Source organism: Rhinopithecus roxellana, chromosome 14 (genome assembly GCF_007565055.1).
Source record: "Rhinopithecus roxellana isolate Shanxi Qingling chromosome 14, ASM756505v1, whole genome shotgun sequence".
NCBI lineage: Eukaryota > Metazoa > Chordata > Mammalia > Primates > Cercopithecidae > Rhinopithecus > Rhinopithecus roxellana.
In genome coordinates, this window is record NC_044562.1 from 65,147,463 (window position 1) to 65,166,206 (window position 18,744).

At 37.2% G+C, this 18,744-nt stretch overlaps 1 protein-coding gene across 1 annotated transcript in view; it reads left to right on the forward strand.

Moving 5' to 3' along the window:
• The window catches only part of USP40 (ubiquitin specific peptidase 40), a 100,831-nt gene that overhangs the window by 6,937 nt on the left and 75,150 nt on the right, over nucleotides 1-18,744 (forward strand). The window contains exons 5-8 of the mRNA XM_030916697.1: nucleotides 1,312-1,476; nucleotides 3,471-3,617; nucleotides 12,598-12,741; nucleotides 14,887-15,015. Coding sequence (XP_030772557.1) covers nucleotides 1,312-1,476; nucleotides 3,471-3,617; nucleotides 12,598-12,741; nucleotides 14,887-15,015 — 585 coding nt within the window. The remainder of the gene's footprint in view (nucleotides 1-1,311; nucleotides 1,477-3,470; nucleotides 3,618-12,597; nucleotides 12,742-14,886; nucleotides 15,016-18,744) is intronic.

Genomic DNA, 18,744 nt, shown 5'->3' on the forward strand with positions numbered 1-18,744 from the left:
TGATAATGAGCTTCACTAAGTTGCTGATTTCATACTTCTTAATGCTGTGAATTTTTTTTTTTTTTTTCTAAATAAGGTCTTGTAGAAAACCCTCTAGGACTGGACCTGCAGTGGTAGGAGAAGGTCTCTGTGGTACCTTTGCCAAGTGTAGGATTGTTTAGGAACAGAGCTTGAAAACTTCCACAAGTTTTCTATCCCATCAGAGCTAGTGATATTAGATAAATTTACATCCTTGAGGGTCTTCTATTTTAAAAGGCAAGATAGGAATCCTCCAGCTTTCATCCACTTTATCTGCTGCTCTTCACACGAAACTTTTTTTTTTTTTTGAGTTGAGGTCTCACTCTGTCACCAGCCTGGGATGCAATGGCATGATCATAGCTCACTGCAGCCCTGGGTTCAAGGCATCCTACTGCCTCGGCCTCCTAGGTAGCTAAGATTTTAGGCATGAGCTATTGCTCTTGGTTGAAACTTATTTTTGAAATTGTCTTCCTTTATTGCCTCTGCTTCTGAATTCTCCATTTGTTCCTCTCCTTCCTTTCTACTTTTTTTTGTTGAAGTCAACAGTGACATCCCTGTGCCAAGTCCAGAAGACACTTCTCTGTTCTCAGCAGAAGGAGCTCTCAGTAGCACTCACCACCCTCCTTAAAGCCCCAGGTCTTCCTGCTTCCTGGGGTCTCACTCTCCTGGCTCTCCCCGCAACTGCTCTTCCTCCTCTTCTCCACTTCTAAGTCTTGGCGTGCCCCTTGGTTTGCTTATAAATTTTTCTTAAGGAGAAGTTCACACATAGCTGCGTGACTGATAATGGATTAAAGCAAGTTCCATCAGGATTTTTTTCTCAGTAGCACTGAGTCTTGTTTTAGTTGTTTTTACTTCAAAGCAGTACATTCTAGTTCTTTTCTATTGTTGATAATTCAGACTATTCAGCATGTGCCCTGATTTCAGTGAGGTGTTCCTGTGCAGACACTGCCAGCTCTTAGACACTGGTCTGTGCCTAGTGTATCCCTCTCTCCTTACTGTGGCATGCCATGTGTATGGTTTCCCACAAGAATAAATGCACATTCTGGGTGTCAAAGGAATTAGTTATATGTACACAGTGAACACTGCCTGTTCATATTTTCATTTTTTAGTGTAAATAAAGATAGGTGGTAATGTCTTAACCAGATTACAGCTTGTTTTGCTGAGTCATTCTTATGTTTGATCTTCGGATTGCTTGATAAATCTTGAGTTTTTATTGACTAGGGTTTTTTTTTTTTTTAATGTTTTAAAAAATCTGAAGCCCAGAATTACATCTAAAAGTTACCTGTTGTGTAGGAAATGAGGCAACATGATGTGCAGGAACTGAATCGAATCCTCTTCAGCGCTTTGGAAACTTCTTTAGTTGGGACCTCCGGTCATGACCTCATCAATCGTCTGTATCATGGAACCATTGTTAACCAGATTGTTTGTAAAGAGTGTAAGAACGTCAGTGAGAGGCAGGTAAATATGCCAGAGTATTTTAGTAATAAGTTATGTTGTAAATTATAATTCATGTCATTAAATGTATGATCTATAATACCACACAAGGATTAAAGTGTTTATTACTAAAAGTAATTTAGTGAGTTTTTTTTCTTCTAACTGCACCTAAATCATGAGTCTATAATCCAGATTTCTCCATCTGGATTGAAAGAAGCAAATATCTTGAAACTTAATCTTTTATTCAGTACCCTAATATTTGGAAAATAGATTTAGGGATATTTACAAATAGAAGACTGTGGCCTCATGTGAGAAGACAATGTCATCATGGTTGGAATATTGTAAAGAAAGTTAATTAGGGAGGTAATAAAAATAGATAATGCTGAGGACTGAGGAGTGTTTAATTTGACAAACATCTATAATTAAATATTGGATTTAGTTTATTAATATTCTTCAGAACGTTCAATTATATATGTGTGCTTCTGTTTATATATTATATATAAAGCTATTGTAATCCTGTGTTAATTAGTATAACCTTCAGTTCTTTGTAATGACACATATTGCCCATTTAATCTAATTGGAAATTTCCTCATGTAAATATAATTCTGTTTGCCCTACAAATCTTATATAGTCAATGATTTTTGTCACTGAATTCATCACTGATCCTTTAATAAAAGGCTGCTTTTGTTATTTATGCCAAGAAAGTTTGTGTATTTGTATGAGGACAAAATTACCATTTTCAAAGTGTTAACTGCTTTTTTGAAAATAGATATGTATATAAAAATATGTGATTTTCAGGAGGCTGAGGCAGGAGAATTGCTTGAACCCAGGAGGCGGAGGTTGCAGTGACCCAAGATTGCGCCACTGCACTCCAGCCTGGCGACAGAGCAAGACTCCATCTCAAAAAAAAAAAAGTGATTTTTTAAGTTTGGAAATAATTAAGATGTTGTGTGTGTTTTTGAATTACTGCATGCTTGACTTAGCTATGATGTAGTAAATCAGTATTTTCAAAACAATATATCTAAGACCATTATAAATTAAAGACGTTAACTTTTCACATATATATTATAAACCATATACTGTATAAATGTTATTTTTAGTACTTAAAATTTTCACCATGAGTTAATCATTTTCATTCCCCAAAATCTCTTAAAATAAAGCTGTTGCACACACATACAGAACTATAAATATGAATTAAATTTGCCGAATTGTAAGTGCTTATTACTAGAAATATTGTGATTCAAATGTAGTTATAGCAGGTTTCATAAACCCTCTTTTTACAAAATATTCTCTTGAATTTTCATAGGAAGACCTTCTTATCCTAGCTTAATGTAATTCTTTTTTTTGAGATGGAGTCCCACTCTGTTGCCCAGGCTGGAGTGCAGTGGCGCAATCTCGACTCACTGCGACCTCTGCCTCCCAGGTTCAAGCACTTCTCCTGCCTCAGCCTCCCAAGTAGCTGGGACTACAGGCATGCACCACCACACCCAGCTAACTTTTTTGTATTTTTAGATATGGGGTTTCACCATATTGACCAGGCTGGTCATATAATTTCTTTCCTTATAACTTCTTCAGTATATCTTAAGGCAACCCTAGCAAAAGAAGATAAAGAAATGGAGTTTACGTTAGAAAATTCAACCCTGCCCTTGCTCTTATAGTCTAGTCTAAAGTCTAAAACAGTACTGTGTACCTTGTATATATGCACTTCTGAATTCAGATATGTGTTTTATTGTGGTTTATATTTCCTCATAAAATAGATTTTATTGCATCTGCAGTAAATTCATAAACTTTTCTTATCAATTATTTTCTGATATATTTTAAGCTAAATTATAGTTCTATTTCAAAAGAAGGATATTTAGCGTTATGAACTTTACAACATCTAATCAGGAGATCTACATCTTTATTTGTAGTGTTTTAGAAAACATATATCTGATTATTCCCAATATATGTGTGAGTTGGTGATGTGTTTGTAAACCTCTGAAATTGTTTTTCAATATTATTATTCATGTCTATTTCAGGAAGACTTTTTAGATCTAACAGTAGCAGTCAAAAATGTATCTGGTTTGGAAGATGCTCTCTGGAACATGTATGTAGAAGAGGAAGTTTTTGATTGTGACAACTTATACCACTGTGGAACTTGTGACAGGCTGGTTAAAGCAGCAAAGGTAAAGACAGATACCTGCTTTTTCCCAGGGTCCCCACTTTGTACTTAATATAGTCAACTTGTATGAAAACGTCTCGAGGATATACTTGAAGCTATTGACACTAAGGATTGAAAAGATATTTACATCATTATCTGTATTTTAATTTTTTACAATAAAGAATTTTTAAGGCTTTCAGCCCAACAGTACACCCAACTTCCTTCTCTCCGGGGAAAAGTTTATTTGTACCTCAGTGTTTCGTAAGTATCCCTCCTTTTTGCAATTACTGTTGTGAAAAGAGATGTATATATTTTTATTTCTGCCACTGAGAAGCTTGTTGAGCTTTCCTTTCTTTGTTTACTACTACGAAAATAGATGGCTTTCTTCATTTTCTTAATGTACAGTTATTTTATAATCTTGACATACGTTCTTCCTCACTCTGGCAAATCCAATATAGCCTTACCTCCTCTGCCAGATAGGAGTACTTAACTTGCTAATTAAGGAATTTAACAGAATGCTTCTGGTTTTCTTTCTGTACAGTCAAGCAAAATATAAGACGAAAGAAGGTCAGGACTAAAGCAACTGATATCTTTTGCCATGTGAGAGCTAAGAGAGAAAAGTAAAACAAACCAATAAATATAGAATTCTGACATTTCTCAAATTTATTCATCACATTCATATATCAGTAGCCATTCCTGTAGTATAATTCATAGTTATTTTCCATTCCAGGAAAGAAGAGACACTTTGATAAGAGGAGAAATGAGAGACAACTACTGTTTAGCTTAGTGGAACACCTCCCTGGTGTTCTTTTCATGCATCCTAAGTTTTGCACATTCCAGCTCCTTTCTGATATGGCAGGGATTTATTATATCAGCACTTTGGCATTTCTGAAAATCCCTGTGCCACGTATTGGTGTTTTATCCCAGTACTGATGTGAGGTCTCTCTGTGCTTTACTGGCCAACCCTTTTGGGTCCAGGATATCTATTTGTTCTAAGGGAGACTGACATCTGAATAACTCTTTTTGGAGGACAGATTTTTAAAAAATGTTTTGTGGGTTTTTTTTCCCACTTTATCTTCTAGCAGCCATTCATTTATATTTCCTTTTCACAATTCCCTGTGATTTCTCACTATGGAATTGTTCTTTAATGTATTTTTCACACACTGAATTTCCACCAAAAGCATTACCAATGCTAGTTAATTGCTAAGTACTAGTAATTCATTAACATTAATATAAAAATGATTATTATAGATAAATGTATCTATATCTATGTATGTATATTAATACCATTTCCTCTGGTCTGGATGTGCTGTCTCTAACCTTCTCTGGCCTTCCTTCTCAGCTTCTTGTACCTATGGCTAACATGGCATCAACCCTGCTACTGTCATTATTATCTGCCGTGGTGACATTCCCACTGCCGTGGGTGATGTGATGAGCTGTTCATAAACATCATCAACTTGAGCTCAGTTCACTCAGTGGTTACTGAACATTGTCTTAAACAGCTACCACAAGAGACATATTTATGTTATGTGGTCATTTCATTATGACAGAGATAGCATTATTCCTACAGCTGACAATTATTGAATTTTTCCAACAAATAAAATGAGCATTGATTTAGATAATACACAATACTGATTTTGTATCCTGGAGATTATAGATGAAACAGTAATAAAACCTTACACCCTATGCCTATAGCTTTCACAGGAAGATTGAACTTTATACTGTTTCACATGTATTTCCATCCAGTTTTTGCCCCTTTATCAAACCCAAAGAGAGAGGTTCATCATTTGCTTATTTTGTATTTCATCTTTGGTGTATAAAGTTCAGAGTTTGGAATAGTGTTAGAAAGAGACCTACACATTCAGCTTTTGGTTAGACTTCATGTTCACATTAACAAATAAGAACCTTTTGCTAAACAAATGTGGTTTTTAAATATACCTTTTATTGTATTTCTTTAATCTCTTTCAGTAGAAGTTTTTTGATCTTGATACTTTTAAATTTATATTCTATGCATTGGATTTGTTGCATTCTAAGTTTTATGTCTGACCATACTGCTAAATAAATGCAGATTTTCTTGTCTTAAGCAGTCTATAGTTGAGTTACTTTTTTTAGATGCATTTTTAGAGCTTGCTTGAAAATCTACCATGTTGTTATATTGCTGGGTTTTTTTTTTTTCATTCAACTTGCTTTTTACCCACTAGATTTGTAGAACTGTTTTTTGTTTTTGTTTTTGTTTTTTTTTTTTTTTTTATATTTTAAGTTCTAGGGAATATGTGCATAACGTGCAGGTTTGTTACATATGTATACTTGTGCCATGTTGGTGTGCTGCACCCATCAACTCGTCAGCACCCATCAATTTGTCATTTATATCAGGTGTAACTCCAAATGCAATCCCTCCCCCTCCCCCCTCCCCCCTCCCCGTGATAGGCCCCGATGTGTGATGTTCCCCTTCCCGAGTCCAGGTGATCTCATTGTTCAGTTCCCAGGTGGGAACATGCGGTGTTTGGTTTTCTGTTCTTGTGATAGTTTGCTAAGAATGATGGTTTCCAGCTGCATCCATGTCCCTACAAAGGATGCAAACTCATCCTTTTTTATGGCTGCATAATATTCCATGGTGTATATGTGCCACATTTTCTTTTTTTTTTTTTTTTTTTTTTTTTTTTTTGAGGCAGAGTCTCGCTCTGTCGCCCAGGCTGGAGTGCAGTGGCCGGATCTCAGCTCACTGCAAGCTCCGCCTCCCGGGTTTACGCCATTCTCTTGCCTCAGCCTCCCGAGTAGCTGGGACTACAGGCGCCCGCCACTTCGCCCGGCTAGTTTTTGTATTTTTAGTAGAGACGGGGTTTCACCGTGTTAGCCAGGATGGTCTCGATCTCCTGACCTCGTGATCCGCCCGTCTCGGCCTCCCAAAGTGCTGGGATTACAGGCTTGAGCCACCGCGCCCGGCCCACATTTTCTTAATCCAGTCTGTCACAGATGGACATTTGGGTTGATTCCAAGTCTTTGCTATTATGAATAGTGCCGCAATAAACATACGTGTGCATGTGTCTTTATAGCAGCATGATTTATAATCCTTTGGGTATATACCCAGTAGTGGGATGGCTGGGACATATGGTACATCTAGTTCTAGATCCTTGAGGAATCGCCATACTGTTTTCCATAACGGTTGAACTAGTTACAATCCCACCAACAGTGTAAAAGTGTTCCTATTTCTCCACATCCTCTCCAGCACCTGTTGTTTCCTGACTTTTGAATGATTGCCATTCTAACTGGTGTGAGATGGTATCTCATTGTGGTTTTGATTTGCATTTCTCTGATGGCCAGTGATGATGAGCATTTCTTCATGTGTCTGTTGACTATATGAATGTCTTCTTTTGAGAAATGTCTGTTCATATCGTTTGCCCACTTTTTGATGGGGTTGTTTGTTTTTTTCTTGTAAATTTGTTTGAGTTCTTTGTAGATTCTGGATATTAGCCCTTTGTCAGATGAGTAGATTGCAAAAATTTTCTCCCATTCTGTAGGTTGCCTGTTCACTCTGATGGTAGTTTCTTTTGCTGTGCAGAAGCTCTTTAGTTTAATGAGATCCCATTTGTCAATTTTGGCTTTTGTTGCTGTTGCTTTTGGTGTTTTAGACATGAAGTCCTTGCCCATGCCTATGTCCTGAATGGTACTACCTAGGTTTTCTTCTAGGATTTGTATGGTATTAGGTCTAACATTTAAGTCTCTAATCCATCTTGAATTAATTTTCGTATAAGGAGTAAGGAAAGGATCCAGTTTCAGCTTTCTACTTATGGCTAGCCAATTTTCCCAGTACCGTTTATTAAATAGGGAATCCTTTCCCCATTTCTTGTTTCTCTCAGGTTTGTCAAAGATCAGATGGCTGTAGATGTGTGGTATTATTTCTGAGGACTCTGTTCTGTTCCATTGGTCTATATCTCTGTTTTGGTACCAGTACCATGCTGTTTTGGTTACTGTAGCCTTGGAGTATACTTTGAAGTCAGGTAGCGTGATGCCTCCAGCTTTGTTCTTTTGACTTAGGATTGTCTTGGCAATGCGGGCTCTTTTTTGGTTCCATATGAACTTTAAAGCCGTTTTTTCCAATTCTGTGAAGAAACTCCTTGGTAGCTTGATGGGGATGGCATTGAATCTATAAATAACCTTGGGCAGTATGGCCATTTTCACGAAATTGACTCTTCCTATCCATGAGCATGGTATGTTCTTCCATTTGTTAGTGTCCTCTTTTATTTCACTGAGCAGTGGTTTGTAGTTCTCCTTGAAGAGGTCCTTTACATCCCTTGTAAGTTTGATTCCTAGGTATTTTATTCTCTTTGAAGCAATTGTGAATGGAAGTTCATTCATGATTTGGCTCTCTGTTTGTCTGTTACTGGTGTATAAGAATGCTTGTGATTTTTGCACATTAATTTTGTATCCTGAGACTTTGCTGAAGTTGCTTATCAGCTTAAGGAGATTTTGGGCTGAGACAATGGGGTTTTCTAAATATACAATCATGTCATCTGCAAACAGGGACAATTTGACTTCTTCTTTTCCTAACTGAATACCCTTGATTTCTTTCTCTTGCCTGATTGCCCTAGGCAGAACTTCCAACACTATGTTGAATAGGAGTGGTGAGAGAGGGCATCCCTGTCTTGTGCCAGTTTTCAAAGGGAATTTTTCCAGTTTTTGCCCATTCAGTATGATGTTGGCTTTGGGTTTGTCATAAATAGCTCTTATTATTTTGAGGTACGTTCCATCAATACCGAATTTATTGAGCGTTTTTAGCATGAAGGGCTGTTGAATTTTGTCAAAAGCCTTTTCTGCATCTATTGAGATAATCATGTGGTTCTTGTCTTTGGTTCTGTTTATATGCTGGATTATGTTTATTGATTTGCGAATGTTGAACCAGCCTTGCATCCCAGGGATGAAGCCCACTTGATCATGGTGGGTAAGCTTTTTGATGTGCTGCTGAATCCAGTTTGCCAGTATTTTATTGAGGATTTTTGCTTCGATGTTCATCAGGGATATTGGTCTAAAATTTTCTTTTTTTGTTGTGTCTCTGCCAGGCTTTGGTATCAGGATGATGTTGGCCTCATAAAATGAGTTAGGGAGGATTCCCTCTTTTTCAATTGATTGGAATAGTTTCAGAAGGAATGGTACCAACTCCTCTTTGTACGTCTGGTAGAATTCAGCTGTGAATCCATCTGGTCCTGGACTTTTTTTGGTTGGTAGGCTATGAATTATTGCCTCAATTTCAGAGCCTGCTATTGGTCTATTCAGGGATTCAACTTCTTCCTGGTTTAGTCTTGGAAGAGTGTAAGTGTCCAGGAAATTATCCATTTCTTCTAGATTTTCTAGTTTATTTGCGTAGAGGTGTTTATAGTATTCTCTGATGGTAGTTTGTATTTCTGTGGGGTCAGTGGTGATATCCCCTTTATCATTTTTTATTGCGTCTATTTGATTCTTCTCTCTTTTCTTCTTTATTAGTCTTGCTAGCGGTCTGTCAATTTTGTTGATCTTTTCAAAAAACCAACTCCTGGATTCATTGATTTTTTGGAGTGTTTTTTGTGTCTCTATCTCCTTCAGTTCTGCTCTGATCTTAGTTATTTCTTGCCTTCTGCTAGCTTTTGAATGTGTTTGCTCTTGCTTCTCCAGTTCTTTTAATTGTGATGTTAGAGTGTCCATTTTAGATCTTTCCAGCTGTCTCTTGTGGGCATTTAGTGCTATAAATTTCCCTCTCCACACTGCTTTAAATGTGTCCCAGCGATTATGGTATGTTGTATCTTTGTTCTCATTGGTTTCAAAGAACATCTTTATTGCTTCCTTCATTTCGTTATGTACCCAGTAGTCATTCAGGAGCAGGTTGTTCAGTTTCCATGTAGTTGAGCGGTTTTGATTGAGTTTCTTAGTCCTGAGTTCTAGTTTGATTGCACTGTGGTCTGAGAGACAGTTTGTTATAATTTCTGTTCTTTTACATTTGCTAAGGAGTGCTTTACTTCCAATTATGTGGTCAATTTTGGACTAAGTGCGATGTGGTGCTGAGAAGAATGTATATTCTGTTGATTTGGGGTGGGGAGTTCTATAGATGTCTATTAGGTCCGCTTGGTGCAGAGATGTGTTCAATTCCTGGATATCCTTGTTAACTTTCTGTCTCGTTGATCTGTCTAATGTTGACAGTGGAGTGTTGAAGTCTCCCATTATTATTGTATGGGAGTCTAAGTCTCTGTGTAAGTCTCTAAGGACTTGCTTTATGAATCTGGGTGCTCCTGTATTGGGTGCATATATATTTAGGATAGTTAGCTCTTCCTGTTGAATTGCTCCCTTTACCATTATGTAATGGCCTTCTTTGTCTCTTTTGATCTTTGATGGTTTAAAGTCTATTTTATCAGAGACTAGGATTGCAACCCCTGCTTTTTTTTGTTCTCCATTTGCTTGGTAGATCTTCCTCCATCCCTTTATTTTGAGCCTATGTATGTCTCTGCATGTGAGATGGGTCTCCTGAATACAGCAGACTGATGGGTCTTGACTCTTTATCCAGTTTGCCAGTCTGTGTCTTTTAATTGGAGCATTTAGTCCATTTACATTTAAGGTTAATATTGTTATGTGTGAACTTGATCCTGCCATTATGATATTAACTGGTTATTTTGCTCGTTAGTTGATGCAGTTTCTTCCTAGCCTCGATGGTCTTTACATTTTGGCATGTTTTTGCAATGGCTGGTACCGGTTGTTCCTTTCCATGTTTAGGGCTTCCTTCAGGGCCTCTTGTAAGGCAGGCCTGGTGGTGACAAAATCTCTAAGCATTTGCTTATCTGTAAAGGATTTTATTTCTCCTTCACTGATGAAACTTAGTTTGGCTGGATATGAAATTCTGGGTTGAAAATTCTTTTCTTTAAGAATGTTGAATATTGGCCCCCACTGTCTTCTGGCTTGTAGAATTTCTGCCGAGAGGTCTGCTGTTAGTTTGATGGGCTTCCCTTTGTGGGTAACCCAACCTTTCTCTCTGGCTGCCCTTAAGATTTTTTCCTTCATTTCAACTTTGGTGAATCTGGCAATTATGTGTCTTGGAGTTGCTCTTCTCGAGGAGTATCTTTGTGGTGTTCTCTGTATTTCCTGAATTTGAATGTTGGCCTGCCCTACTAGGTTGGGGAAGTTCTCCTGGATGATATCCTGAAGAGTGTTTTCCAACTTGGTTCCATTTTCCCCCTCACTTTCAGGCACCCCAATCAGACGTAGATTTGGTCTTTTTACATAATCCCATACTTCTTGCAGGTTTTGTTCATTTCTTTTTCTTCTTTTTTCTTTTGGTTTCTCTTCTCGCTTCATTTCATTCATTTGATCCTCAATCGCTGATACTCTTTCTTCCAGTTGATCAAGTCGGTTACTGAAGCTTGTGGATATGTCACATATTTCTCGTGTCATGGTTTTCATCTCTGTCATTTCATTTCTGACCTTCTCTGCATTAATTATTCTAGCTATCAATTCTTCCACTCTTTTTTCAAGATTTTTAGTTTCTTTGTGCTGGGTATGTAATTCCTCCTTTAGCTCTGAGAAGTTTGATGGACTGAAGCCTTCTTCTCTCATTTCGTCAAAGTCATTCTCTGACCAGCTTTGATCCGTTGCTGGCGATGAGCTACGCTCCTTTGCAGGGGGAGATGCGCTCTTATTTTTTGAATTTCCAGCTTTTCTGCCCTGCTTCTTCCCCATCTTCGTGGTTTTATCTGCCTCTGGTCTTTGATGATGGTGACGTACTGATGGCGTTTTGGTATAGGTGTTCTTCCTGTTTGATAGTTTTCCTTCTAATAGTCAGGACCCTCAGCTGTAGGTCTGTTGGAAATTGCTTGAGGTCCACTCCAGACCCTGTTTGCCTGGGTATCAGCAGCAGAGGTTGCAGAAGATAGAATATTGCTGAACAGCAAGTGTACCTGTCTGATTCTTACTTTGGAAGCTTCCTCTCAGGGGTGTACTCCACCGTGTGAGGTGTGGGGTGTCAGACTGCCCTTAGTGGGGGATGTCTCCCAGTTAGGCTACTCAGGGGTCAGGGACCCACTTGAGCAGGCAGTCTGTCCCTTCTCAGATCTCAACCTCCGTGTTGGGAGATCCACTGCTCTCTTCAAAGCTGTCAGACAGAGTCGTTCGGGTCTGCACAGGCCTCTGCTGCTTCCCCTGTTGTTTTTTAGCAGTGCCCTGTCCCCAGAGGTGGAGTCTCAGATGAAAATGCAGAAATCACCGGTCTTCTGTGTCACTTGCGCCGGGAGTTGGAGACTGGAACTCTTCCTATTTGGCCATCTTGCTCCGCCCATAGAACTGTTTTTTAAAATATATTTTTAGCACTGTTAGAGATATATGATTATGGGTAATTTTATATATCAGGGAGGATTTTTTTCTCCTCACAGACCAATAATCCCAGAGGTTGGGCACAGCTGATACTCTTAAAAAGCAGCTTAATCCCAATCAATAGATCTTAGCCCTTGGGGAAGTTAGAGTCCTTCTGCAAGTCTCATGAAAGCTATGAGTCTTCTCCTCAGAAAAAAATACATATGCACATAGAATTTTTTATCATTTCAGATCCTTTAAAACAGGTTCATAGGTCTCAGGTTGAGAGCTCCAGTTCTTCACTGATTAGGAAGAACTGTAGACCTGCCAGGTAAAGTGGCAGGTATACAAGTAACCTTGTATACTTGGTTACTTGGTACTTTCATACCAAGTATGAAAGTAAAAGGTCAGAAATTGGGCAGGAAATAGGCACCAGTCATCAAATACTATTTCAGGATATGAACACTAAAGATAAAACTAGCTTATAAATTATTAATTCTAAGCACAAATGAGTGGCTTTACCTTTAGACCCATAAAATAGATGAGTTGATATCGGGTTGTGTTGAATCCATGGTAATGAGTTGATGTAATATTTCTCTTAGACCTGTGTCATATGTTGTTTTTTCAGACCTTAAGAAACATTATGTATCCTTTTATATAACCCTGTTTTTAAAAAGCTTTGTAAATTTTTCTTTTAACAGTCGGCCAAATTACGTAAGCTGCCTCCTTTTCTTACTGTTTCATTACTAAGATTTAATTTTGATTTTGTGAAATGCGAACGCTACAAGGAAACTAGCTGTTATACATTCCCTCTCCGGATCAATCTCAAGCCCTTTTGTGAACAGGTTTGAACTATTTTATTTTTAAATTCTTTCTTTTCCCCTCTCAAGACTGAATCTATTATTGACCTGATTTTCAGTTGGTTTATTGTGAGAATCTCTAAACCTTGGCACTATTGACATTTTGAGTTAAATTATTCTATGTTGAGGGAGACTGTCTTATGCATTAGGGTGTTTAGCAGCGTCCCTGCCCTCTACCTATTGGATGACAGTAGCATCCTAACTCCCCCTCCCTCAGTTGTGACAACCAAAACTGTCTTCAGACAAAGCCAAATATGTCTTCTGGGAGGACAGCGTGGGCAAGATTGACCCTGCTCAAGAACCACTGATTTATTTACAGTCATTTTGAATTTCCAAAGTATAGATTTGTTCCCTTCTTTTTATTAAACCCTTCTTTAAAATATTTGAAATAAAAATTTAAGAACAAAATTAGAAGTTACCCTGCATTTAGAAAACTTCGATTAATTGGTACCACTGATTTGGATTTAGTTTATTTTACATGTAATAATGAATTTATGCATCTAGAAAGTCAAGAGGCAAATGGAAATTCACTAGTCTAGAATTTGTAATCCTTAAGATATAGGGAAAGAAGAGGTTTTGAAAACAAATTAATTACAAAACCAACCTACTTTATGAGCCATTTAAAAATGTTTTTTATAACATTGCTGTACATGCCAAGGTCTGGGTGAAATGAGTAATTATTTTTTATCACAAATCATTCTTATATGTTTTTTCAGAATAGAACATTTATTAGCTAGCTATTGAGTTTCTGTGTAAAAAAAGTAATCTTTTTATAAACATTTCTTAAATTCAGGATCTTCACACATGGGCCTTCCTTTACTTCAAGCCAAATTATTGAGCTTTTTGGATTTTTTGTTGTTGTTGTTGTTGTTGTTTGAATTACCACTCAAAGGTTCTAATATTCTGTGCCCCTGAGGCTATTATTGACATACCCAAATAAATAATTTTCCCAGAGTTAGTTAATATAATTGTTTCTTGTTTTATAAAAGATAGTTTGTCACATGATTTTAACATACTTTGATGTAACAAAACTGAAATAAGTGAAGAAATTGAGCACTTATCTAGGAAGTCCACATTAATTTTACTTTTGGATTTCTGTATTAATGGAAAAAAGTCACTGTGCATCTTTGTATACACCTTGTCTTTTGCCTGTACTAGACATTTTAAACTGCCCACTTAAAAAGTTTAATATTTTAAGCAAATAAATTCTTAAAATAACTGATACCCATCAAGGGGCCACCATATGTACATCTGAACATCACAGATGAGCGCTGAGTGAGTTTAGATGTCAAAGCCAGAAGAGAGCTTATATCATGTAGTTTTAGATCCCTCAGATGTGAAAAAGGCTTCTTTTTTCTTCTACATCAGAAATTTAAACAAACATCTTTAAAGTACCCCTTAATCTAAAGTAGCTTTTTATTTTATTTTGTTTTTAATTGCTAGTGTAGAAGTACCTCTGTTAGATCACTCATGATTATGGAGCATATTAATTGTAGAAAATGTTATAATAAAACAAGAAAGAACCTCTTCCGCTAAACTGCCTCTAAACAAAACCAAATGATAGTCATAATTACTAAGTTCCTATTCTATACAGAGGACTCTAGTGTCAGGAGGGGTGATAGTTAATCTGGCTTTGACTTTGAGGCACATGACAACCTAGTTGAAATAGAGGACAATTTAAACTAGATATGTATCAATTTTAAAAAAGGTGATGCATTTTAAAAGAAGAGTGCATCTATAAAATAGCATAAATAGGTATTGTACGAAGATGGGTTTCTCTTGCTAAAAATTTCTGCAACAGACTCACTGATAGGGTAACATGTTTCATTGTTTTATTGGCTTACATAGTCTTAGCCAAAGTACATAAAAGTAACGTATTTTTCAGGTACATGTGTTCATGGTCAGCTAAGAGGCAGAATTTGATTGGTGTAGTGTGACTGGCCATTAGATCAATTAATTTAAAATTAATTAATTTTAAATTTAAAGCCAATTACTTGAATTCATCTTTACTCTTAACAACAACAGTGAAGTTTCTTATTAGTTTCAGTAGTTGAAATTATTTTTTCTTTTGATTATTATCTTAGCATTTTAGGAAAACTGTATCAATATTTATCTTCTTTTTTCTTTTAGAATGAATTGGATGACTTAGAATATATGTATGACCTCTTCTCAGTTATTATACACAAAGGTGGCTGCTACGGAGGCCATTACCATGTATATATTAAAGATGTTGATCATTTGGGAAACTGGCAATTTCAAGTACGTATAGAAATTGATTTAGAAATATCTTTGCAATTTCTTTTCTATTCCTATTATTTTGTTGAGGATATTTTGTTTACCATTTGTTTTATATCCACTCTGTAGAAAACTTTGATAGGCACTGAAAGTTAATACAGATACAAGTTTTAAATTTCTATTTCTAAATAATTTCACACATACAGAAAAATTACCAGAATAGTAAAAACCCCTCCTGTATACCCTTTACCTAGATTCTCTGATGAGCATTTTGCCACATTTGTGCATGTGTATACACAGACACATTATTAACATTATCATTATTAATGCGAACCGTTTGAAATTAAGTTGAAGACACCAGGTCCCTTTACTACTAAATACTTCAGTGTTTATCTTTTAATACCAAGGATATTATCTTACATGAACATTGATTAAAATCGGGATCTTCTAACATGGATATAATACTGTTGTCTAATACTTAGTTATGTTCAGATTCCACCAGTTTCCAGTTCACATCCTTCATGGCAATCTTTCCCCCACTCTAGTGTCAAATCCAGTGTCAAGCATGGTATTTAGTTATCTCTGATATCTCCTCTAATCTGGAACCATTCCTTACCTATACAGTTACTCCATTATCATAAAGACATAGCACAATACCTATAGCTGACCATTATTGAATTTTTTCTGAAAAATAAAATGAGCATTGATTTAGATAACACACAATATTAATTTTGTATCCTGCAGATGGTAGGTGAACATGTGATAAAAACAATAAATCCCGTGTCTATAGCTTGCACAATAGGATTTAAGACCAGGGTGAATTTTGTCCTATTTTATAATATGACTGCGTAGTCATGTCTTTCATGGTTGCTCTTTGAAACAGTGCTCAATAACCACTGATTGAATTACATTTAAAACTTTGATTTTCCTAGAATGGTTTCCTGTGTGAGGTATAAGAAGGATTTTTTTCCACTTGAAAAAATTACCCATTTCTATTTATTGAGTAATCAGTTTTTCTCTACCAATCTACTATGCCAGTTCTATTATGTCTACTGTTCATTTTTGTGTGAGTCTGTTTTTCAGCTCTCTATTCTATTCCATTGTTCATTTTTTTTCTATTCCTGGACAAATACCACATTGTCAATTTCCATAGCTTTATAATAATCTTGATCTCTGGTAGGACAAGTCTCCCTACATGCTGTTATTCTTCAGGAGTGTGGGACCTGTCTTCATTTTTTATGCTTCTGTGTACATTTCTAGAATCACCTTGTCAGTAGTCTCACAGATGCACACGTGTGTGCACATACACACTTACACACACATACTCAATGGGATTTCCGGTCTTCATATGTACACAAGATATACCTTTTCATTTTCTAAAGTCCCTTTAATGTCTTACTAAAATGTTTTATAATATTTCTCAAAAAAAAAATTTACAAATGTTCTGAGGGAAAGTGCTAACTGGTGTCTAGTTCCTAGGAAATTATAATCTATTACACATCAACCCCAAACACAGTAAAACGTCTATAGGTAAGTCACAAACTGTCATGTTAGGATGTAAAATGCTTAAAGCGTAGCTTCCTGTTATCAGAAAGTGAATGCTGTTGTTGACAAATACTTGCTCCACATGTAGTTGTAATATGGCATCTCATGGTGCCAGCAGTATCCAAGATGCACAGTCGCTTTGACGACGCTCAGCCAGCTTTTCAAAACGTTCATCTGTATTTCTGACGTTCTATCAGTTGTATTTGGAACATATTGAGAGATAGATGTTCTGTAAAGTTTGGATATGAAAAAAGTCAAACTGTGTTCTACCAGGAACGTGTTTTCCAGGGAGATGGTCTATGCCTCAATTTTGTGTTTTCTGGAGTGTTTGTGGCTGGTATATTGAAATGCAGCTTTCTTTAGTATGTTGATTTTATATACTAAAATATATAAAATATTAAACAATGTATATACTAACAACCAATAATATTGCTAAATACTCTTATATTGAAGTCATCTATGGAAAAAGACCGTTTTGTTTTACCTGTCCAAATCCTTTGCCTTCATTTCTTTTACTTACTGCAGTGAATGGAACTCCCGTTCTGGCTTGGGAAAGCTGTACAAGCATTGCTCTCAAGTGCTTGTGCCACATTTGCCAAGACACCATCTTGTCGGGCACCTTCCCAATTAGATGAAGTGAGACACTCGTTATCCTCATCAGCTGTGTTTCAGCCCTCAACGTTACCATGTTTAATTTGAGCTGATCTGTATTGTGATACTATACCTTCCCTTGAACTACCTTCTTGTATTTTTAGTTTCCCGTAGTAGAGAATCCTTAAGAAAGTGGCCTTCTCACTCTGCCTTAAACTCCCCTTAATTATCAAATAGGCTTTATTTTGCTCTCTAAGATGAAGGCTTTCGTTAGATTCTGATCGAAGCTTGTCACCAGGTCAGGTAAATGTTTATTATGGTGTTCATTTTTTTTGCCTTGCCCATTCCCATTGCAGTTTGTGGCTCTTTTCTTCCAGTTGTGCCTCCAACTGTTGTGACTTTTTTCAATATTGCTGTGTCTCTCTTCAGTTTTAGGAAGTGCTCCCAGCCTCTCTGTCAGCCCAGCCACCTCAATGGCTGCTACAGTTTTTGCTCAGCCAGTTTGAAGATTTGAGGTATTTTTCTAGCTGGCAATATTTATCCTCAGTTTTTTGATGCATAAAGTATCTGTTTGCAATTTCATCTTCACATTTATCTTTGAGGTCATGCACAAAGGCAGCTTCACACTGGTGAGACAGCATGTTTTCAGAGTAGTGATTCTCTCTTCCTTGACTTTCTTTTGGGTTGTGGTTTCCTGGACATCTTTTGTGCAGTTTTGTGCTCATTTCTTCAGAATTGATCAGCTTCTTTTTAGCAGCATCAGGATCTCTTCACAGTTCTGTGACATGACTCGAAGGGCAGGCAGGCATTCCTTCATTTGGCTTCAGTCTCTGCACTGCCTGTCCAGTTTTTGAAGCTCTAACACCTTAGCAAGGTCTTTCTCGGGGTTTAGAGAACAATAGAATATTGTGCTTGGTATGTTTTCTTGTTAATGGCTGTCAAGCATCCCATTTAATTCTTTTTCTTATTGTTCTGTTCTTTAAGAATCACTAGCTTTTCATCCAGAGCTTCATGGTGTTCAGATAATGATTTTATGCTTTAAGAATTTCACCTGCAGTAGATATATCTGGTGGACACTGTGTTTGTCTCTTTACTACCATTATTCTGACAGATCCCCTGTGCCCACGAAGGGTCCCAAATATTCTAATCGTAGCCAGGTAGTGTTCTTTCTACTTACAGTTCAGCAATTACTTCTTCCCTTTCAAGGAACTGTGCTCTGCGTACATGGAGTTCTTTTAGTAGGTACTGCCTGTAAGGAGTAGTTGTCAGGACCAACCTCATGTAATTTTCCCTGGGTTAAAGCCAACATTTTAGTCTCTCTTAGTGTGCCTAGAAGATGATCCCTTTCTTCTAGCATGGAGGCTACTAACTGCAAAACATAAATGTAGATGGGGCTATAAAGAGGAGCCTGATCCATGCCTCCAACTTCCTGGGGGGACTTCGGCTTCACAGATGGTTGGCATCATTTGGAACATCATCTTGCACATTTGAGGAAGTGGGACAAAGAAGGCTCCATGACAGCACCCAGTTGGCAGCTCTATGACTGGACCAACCTGTCCCAACATGGCCAGGGTCAGACACTGGCAGAGTGGAGGAGGACTGGGCCCAGCCTATATG